This window comes from Furipterus horrens, unplaced genomic scaffold (genome assembly GCF_987537825.1).
Source record: "Furipterus horrens unplaced genomic scaffold, mFurHor1.1.pri manual_scaffold_6, whole genome shotgun sequence".
NCBI classification, from domain to species: domain Eukaryota; kingdom Metazoa; phylum Chordata; class Mammalia; order Chiroptera; family Furipteridae; genus Furipterus; species Furipterus horrens.
This window is the reverse complement of record NW_028327176.1, coordinates 153666533-153674383: the sequence shown is the minus strand read 5'-3', so window position 1 is coordinate 153674383 and position 7851 is coordinate 153666533. Positions and strand designations below refer to the sequence as shown.

General features: G+C 38.1%; 1 protein-coding gene across 1 annotated transcript; it reads left to right on the top strand.

Moving 5' to 3' along the window:
* The first annotated feature begins 1997 nt into the window (after positions 1-1997).
* HS3ST5 (heparan sulfate-glucosamine 3-sulfotransferase 5) lies at positions 1998-7540 on the top strand. Its single transcript, XM_090280595.1, has 2 exons — positions 1998-2132; positions 5705-7540. Exons 1-2 carry the CDS (start codon positions 2026-2028, stop codon positions 6633-6635), a joined length of 1038 nt encoding a protein of 345 aa, XP_090136721.1. The 5' UTR covers positions 1998-2025; the 3' UTR covers positions 6636-7540.
* The last annotated feature ends 311 nt before the right edge of the window (positions 7541-7851 follow it).

The window sequence follows — 7851 nt, the reverse complement described above, 5'->3', positions numbered from 1 at the left end:
AATTTCCTAAAATACCACCTGAACAATATCTTTGCCACATGGTAGCCCTCAGTAAACCTCATTTTCTTTTTTCCCTTCTCTTCCCTATTATACCTACACACAAGGCAAGCCATGCCAAGTCAGAACCACAGGCCTACCCAGGCCTTGCAAATACTCTTTTGGGCCATCTTTGTTTTTGTCTTTACTCCTTTCTCTTTCCCTTCAATCCCTGTGTCTAGCCACACAAGCCTCCCTTATTTCTTAAGCTAGCCAAGCATCTCCCTCCTCAGTACTTGTGTAAATGCTGGTTCCTCTGCCTGAAAACCATTTTGCCCTACTCAATCCCCCAAGCTCTTCATGCTCCAGGTGTTAGCCTATGCCATTTCTTCAAGAAGGACTGAAGTAGGTTCCTTCTGTGATTCTTTCTCACTGTCTCCTGTCATTTTCATTGTTATTAAAATGTGTAAGTATATGTAAATTATATGCTTATCAGTTTAGTTGTGTTTTCTCCACCAGACTATGGACTCCCATGTTGGTTGCTATTTCCATAGTACCCAATACAGAATCTAACACATAAGCATATTCTATTAATATTTTTTGGCTGAGTATTGGATGAATTCTACTTTAACCTCTCCCCTTTGGGATGCCCTCCTACAGCCTCCTCACCAAACCATACAATACATTCCACAAAAACTAAAAATAAAAATTCCCATGGAACCCACGTCCCTGACCATTTCCTTCATTTTCTTTCCCCAACATTTATTCAGACATTATCATGAATTAGGTTGCTTTCTCTGGTTGTTTCATGCTTCCCTAATCGCATTATTACTTTTCAGGGGCTAGAAGTCCTTCAAGATCTTTTTTGGAATCCCCCATAAACCTAGTACAATAGCCAGAAATGCCATTGGTGCTTAGAAATTTCTTGATGAACAAATGAATAGATCAATCAGTCAATTCTAGTATATCCCTTTTGTACAGAGAAAAACCTTCACATAGCAAATATGGAGATATCATTGCAGCAAAACAACTTCTAACCATGACCCATTGCTGTAGTCCCTCTTCTTGGGTTACTATTTTGAGTTTCAGTAAGAATAAAATCTTATCTTGAAAGGGGGATTAGATTTATTTTTTAATAAAAAAGGCTGAATTGGAAGCTTGTCTTTTCCCCAAAAATTTAGTAATAGCACTAGCAAAGCTTTACACTTTTCAGCTGGCCTTATTTCAGGTATGAGTATGAAGCTTCCAGGTAAGCTTCTGTCATGATGTAAGAGCAAGACCCATATCACCAAACCCACCCAAAGGAGGGGCCATATAGCAGGGACATCTATATACTCTGAGCATGTTTTCAGGATCAGTCAGTCCAATTCAAGACTAGGCAGAGAATTTGAAGGGAAACATCAGGTTACATGGAGACACTGTCCTTAAACACTGAGGTCCTGATAGTTACCACTGATAACCTCAAGAATAAAGTCATAGCATTTGATCTTGCCCTCTTTCTTCATTCAAAACTACAACAAAACAAAAAACATGTAAGTAGAATGTTATACCCAAAATGATAACTTACTAAACTGGGATATTTCACTGTCTATAGTTGTCCTAATTATTCTGAAACAGAAACTTCAGTTTACCAGTTGCTCTGCTGGTAAACCTGCTTAGTTGCTCATTTATCAGTATTTTTGATTAACAACAACAAATATATATATATATATATGCATATTTAATATATGTTATAGTATATGCATTTTAACTTACTTTGACAATTGCCTCACAGGTTCTGTCTAGTTAGTATCTTTACCCTGGTTTAGTATCTGATCTTATAACACAGGTCAGAAAAAGGAATCCTAGTATTGCTAAATACCCATTATACCATGAACATTGTGAAGATTGGTGTGAGATCTGTTCTTTGAGTGGCATAATTTACTCACCTGTATACCCACCCTGCTGGGCTTTGTGACTATTAAAAGAGCCTCAAAGAGATGACTGCTGATGAGTCCCCTTCTATCCTATCTCTCAGGCTGCAGAAGTCCTGAAGGTTGATGGAGGGCCATGCTATTCAAACAGCAGGCGTGGCTGAGACAGAAGCTCCTGGTGCTGGGAAGCCTTGCTGTTGGGAGTCTCCTGTATCTAGTTGCCAGAGTTGGGAACTTGGATAGGTAGGTGATTAAACATATACTTACACTCAATGACTTTAAGTGTTTCTTAATTTAAACTTCTTTAGGACATATTTTTAAATCTATCCCTTTTTTTTCCTCCTTCAAAATTCCTAAGAAACATGCTTTTCTGCAGTATTGGTTTTGATTTATTGAGCCTGTGAAAGACAGAGACCCAAGCTGCTCAAACTAAGGTGTTCTCCAAGATTGATCTGTATTCTGTATGCGTTGACATTTATTTTCAGAGAAGGGATAAAGCCATACACAGTAGAAATACCACTTTCTAGAGCTTATTGTGGTCTGTGTGCATCTGGTTGTTGACCTCTAACCATGCAAAATAGAGATGATATATTTAGTTATCTTCATTTTGAAATTTATGAGTGAGCAATTAATGTCCTACCAGGAGAGTTAAAATTAAGTTTGAGCCTATAAAGGAGCTCATCAAGTTTGTGATCCACTTCCCTGGAAAGATGGCTGCAGGCTTGGGGTGTGTTAATTAGTGCTGGCTTCCAGGAGCTGAACATACCAGACAAAGAGGCTGTCGCTCATAGAAATTGCCCAGAAACCAGTGGAAGATCCATGGAGAGGATATTTACAGAGCTGGGGTTGGCTCTAAACAAGCAAATAGTTGAGAGGTGCTAGACCTGCAGAAGTCCCAGCAATATCATCTGGCTTCACATTGAATACCTCTGGGCTGTTCCACATCTGGCACGATTGTGAAGGACAGAAAATTGAATTTCTAAAATGTGAAACTTCTTTCTTTGTTCTTTAAAATTATTTATTGCACTGGAAAGACTGGAATATGTTCTCCATGTATTTGATTCCCATTTTCCATGAAAATGCAACCACACTTTAAAAGGAAAATATCTTCCTTGTACTTTTTCTTTTCTAATATATAAACCTTATCACTTAGATATTTAACAAATAATATAACCATGGTCTTTATTTTCCTTCAGCCAGTGTCAATTTTGACTTGTAATGTGATCCCTTTTGATGTTTTTTTAGTTCAAAATTCCTGGGCAAACCTCCCACTCACTAGTTGCTAGTGATGGATGATGGTATAATCCAAAGCTTCTCACTGACTTCAAGTAGTTCCCCAAAAGTGGTGCTTAGTTATTAGTGAGAAGCCTTGAGGTGGTACCACTGTCCTATGTTTATAAAGAAACTTTTATATCACGTTTTTCCCAATGCCTTTAGTTAACTTCCAATCATTTGCTTTTTATTGAGTTTTTGACCTAATGATCATTAGTGCATTAGTTATTTAGTTGATTCTTTTCATTATTCACCTAGTCTATAGTCTCAAATTGGATTGCTTGTTGGGCTTTCTCAAAAGTTCTCAACTGAGAGTTAGAACAGATTGTACCTGAAATGGACAAATGCTGACTTAGGCTTATCTTTCAGTAACTGAAGACCCTGCTCTCTGGGTAGGAGGCTGAGCTCAGTTACTTTCACTGTTCCTTCCAATCCTAAGAGTCCATACTGTTGAGTCTGAGGCCCATGCTCAAAATGTACTCTTCAAGAAGTCAAAATAAGGTCACAGTTTCTCCTATCTTGAGTTAGGAAGTCCAAAAAGCAATTGTTCCAAAGGCTATCAGCTCTCAAGGTAGCAAGTAGAAAGAGGAAGGAAGGGAAGAAGAAAAATGTCCTTTCCTAGAGGTGGGAAAATTCCTTTCCAGTTCAAACAGGGCAGAGACTGTCTGTTTCAGCCTCTCTCAGCCAAGGTTCCTCAAGAGAATTAAGTTCTACAAAAAGAATTTGATGGACTATTTCCTCAATTCTTTCACGAACGACAGACACTAACATCATTCTAGATGCATAGGAAAGAAGTCCATCCATTACATTCAATGGATGTCTTAAGAAACTAGGACTTCATTCTCAATCAAGAAGAGCTAAAAATTGAATTTGTGATATCACAATCGATGTCACAACTAAAAGCATCTTTGACTATGTATGTGTTGCTACTTTTAAGTCTTTCATTTAGCACTCCAGCATTAATCCTTTTAACAAATTTATTTTTTAAAAAGTTTCACATTTCTCCAAATACTATTAACTGTGTTAAAACCTTTTTTACAGTAGTCTATATTTTCATGTTTTCCACAAAGAGCATGAGTTGTTTTTAAAATCATAAAAAACAAGCACCACAAAATCGTGAAATACATTTTTATTTTTCCTTACACATTAGAATAGACAGCTGTTTAAACAGAGCACAGGCCAAGCCCCTTCTCCTCAGTTCTGCAGATTGCCTGGGCATGACCTTGAGGTTTTTCTTTTCTCCCTTTAATTATTATATAAACATTACAGAAGATAAGAAAGGTACAATAGAACATCTTAGAAAAAGCAAAAGAGCACCACATTGACACAAAAAGCGGGGCTTAGACTCCAAATTATTCAGGTAACTAGGAGCTTCAGTTGAGGGAATTGGTGTAAACAGCCATTTTGACCAATATTCTACCCTCTACCAAGATGGTTAAAATGCCTTCTCGGATAAACTTAGGGAAATTGTAATGAATTTCAGTTCATGTCTAAGCTATACTCAGAAGGAAACTCTTAAGTATAACAATATATTGTATATCAGTCTTGCCAAATTAAACAGCCACTCCAATCCAATATCGTGATTATTACCACACATTTTTCTCTGAGAAAAGCAGGGGTGGTTGTTCATTATTTGAGGCAATGTTTAAGTGAAAATCCTCCTTCTTGGCTCCAAATATTGCATCCCTTCCTTCATGAGCCTGAGTCTCTGATTTAAATGGACTTGGCAGTGAGAACCTGAGGTTTCTGGCCCTGTCAAGGTCTTGTTGATTTCTGGTCCCAGCTGTGGTACGTGATATACAGCACTTGCTGATGGTATTGGGTTGTTCCTACACTCAGCCAAGTAAAAACATAATCCCAACCTCTTGGGATAGAAAGAAAAAGAGAGGCAGAATAAAAGAAGCAGAAGACATGTAGTACTCTTTTAACTATCCCTAAGGCCAATGGCAGAAATTTTCACAGAATGAAAAGCTCAGCAAGTGCCAATTTTGGGATTTTTCAGGTTGACGATGAAACAAATAGCTAAGGGCAGGGGCTGGGAACTCTTTTCAACAATATCTCAAAGATTTTTAAGAGCTATGTGCATGCTGCTGAGCTGCAAGGAAATACTACCATACAAAACCGAAAAGACTGGCCTCCTAGCCACCCTTCAAGTCTCCCAGCTAAAGATTATAATCTTCCACCTTTCATGTTCTCTAAATGATGTTAACTGGTGAGCTATTTAAAGGCTATTATTATGGCTGGTGTCACTTGTCTGTCCTGTACTGTGTGAACATAATAAGTACACGCTGTAGTCAATTAAGTGCTTGGTGAATAAAAACTTTTAGGAGTACTAATAAAAAAATCCCATCAATTATGTGTGCTCCATTTAATACAGTGCTGCTTAAAATAAAATTTCTCAAACATATGTTCATTATGGATTGCATCAGGCTGGGAAACAGTGGTTTTATTTATGCATTTAAAGTCTTACTCTGACTTGGGAACCGGAAAAATGGGACGTTAGTTGCAACGAGCTTCTTAAAGTGTCTCTCTGTTTCTTGCAGGCTACAACCCATTTGCCCCATTGAAGGCCGATTGGGAGCCCACGGGCAGGCTGAATTCCCTCTGCGTGCCCTGCAGTTTAAGCGTGGCCTGTTGCACGAGTTCCGGAAGGGCAACGCTTCCAAGGAGCAGGTTCACCTTCATGACCTGGTCCAGCAACTCCCCAAGGCCATTATCATTGGGGTGAGGAAAGGAGGCACAAGGGCCCTGCTTGAGATGCTGAACCTCCATCCAGCAGTGGTCAAAGCCTCTCAGGAAATCCACTTTTTTGACAATGATGAGAATTATGCCAAGGGCATTGAGTGGTATAGGAAAAAGATGCCTTTTTCCTACCCTCAGCAAATCACAATTGAAAAGAGCCCAGCATATTTTATCACAGAGGAGGTTCCAGAAAGGATTTACAAAATGAACTCATCTATCAAGTTGCTGATAATTGTCAGGGAGCCAACCACAAGAGCTATTTCTGATTACACTCAGGTGCTAGAGGGGAAGGAGAGGAAGAATAAAACTTATTACAAGTTTGAGAAGCTGGCAATAGACCCTAATACCTGTGAAGTGAACACAAAATACAAGGCAGTAAGAACCAGCATCTACACCAAACATTTGGAGAGGTGGTTGAAATACTTTCCAATTGAGCAGTTTCACATTGTCGATGGAGATCGCCTCATTACAGAACCTCTGCCAGAACTGCAGCTCGTGGAGAAGTTCCTAAATCTTCCCCCAAGAATAAGTCAATACAATTTGTATTTCAATGCTACCAGAGGGTTTTACTGCTTGCGATTTAACATTATCTTTAACAAGTGCCTGGCTGGCAGCAAGGGGCGCATTCATCCAGAGGTGGACCCCTCTGTCATTACCAAATTGCGCAAATTCTTTCATCCTTTCAATCAAAAATTCTACCAGATCACTGGGAGGACACTGAACTGGCCCTAAAATAATAAGTCATACAACACCATGTGTTGTGCCTGAAGACATGCAATGTCTCCTCTAGATTAAAATATGCACTTTTCTTAGACATAACTATCAAAGTCATTTTTTCCATCTCTACGTGTACATACGCAGTATGTGACCAAATATAGGAACAGTTCTTTTTCTACTGAAAATTTACAAAAACAATTTGCTGTCTGCATAGTTGCATCTTTTAAACTAGTTACTAAAAGAAGAGGTGGTGGTATTGGGGAAAGTGACTTCAGCTATCCTCAAAGAGTCTTCCTTTGAGTCAGAATTTGTCACCCGCCATTTTCATTAATTTAAGCCAAAAGATTAATGTGTGAAATGTACCAATGTAAAGCTGCAGGAAGTGGAGGATTCAGTTATGCATTCTTTTCTAAGAGAAAGCCGGCTCTTTAATTCAGATGCTGAATTGGTGCCATGAAAACAGAAAATACTATTTTCTTATGATTTAAAAGAATGTCTTATCTCGTAAAATTGACATTGTTCCAAAGTCCCTGTGGTGATTTTGCACTATTGTTTTCTTGTGTGGACCACGGTGTCACTTGTAGCATGTCATACTTTGGAAAGTCGAGTCCTTTTACTTCCATGTTCTATGTCAACAAAGAGAAATGTCATGTACATAATGTATATTATTGTAAATACTGGTTTCACACTAAGTAATTCTATTTTGTAAACTGAATATGGCTATTTAATTTATTGTGAAAATTAAATTTATTGTGGTATTTAAAAATGGAATGGATTAAAATCACTCTATGTGCAACTTTTTTTTAACTCATTTTGTTTTCCATGCCTCTTGCTGGCTCCCAAAATCAAAGCTGTTTATGTGCATATTGAAAGCACCTGGAAATATGCATTTCTCCATCGGATTTCTGCGCTCTTATGAAAATGTATTTATGAAGTAAGGTTGAGTATATTTTTTAAAATCTCAACTATCTTGGAAATCTAGTATAAGAGCCACCTCAAAGAACAGTAATGCTGCTCTGCTACAACTTTATAAAAATTAATTTAGTTGCTGTTGTGCTAGGAGAAGGACAAGAAATACTTTAACGTAATCAATGCATAGAACCACAGTTTTACTTGCACCTCTAATCAGAGTCAGACCAGTAGAGAAATTGAATAAAATAAGATTAGAAAACTTGTGTGGCCTCTGTACTCAAAGCTGCTGATGCTTCGAAAATGAGTACAAACTCTCAGA

Bases quoted from the DNA above. Each gene is read 5' to 3' on its own strand.
- HS3ST5 (XM_090280595.1), top strand. From the start codon at position 2,026: ATGCTATTCAAACAGCAGGCGTGGCTGAGACAGAAGCTCCTGGTGCTG. The intron at 2,133-5,704 runs GTAGGTGATTAA...TGTTTCTTGCAG, and splicing joins AGAGTTGGGAACTTGGATAG to GCTACAACCCATTTGCCCCA.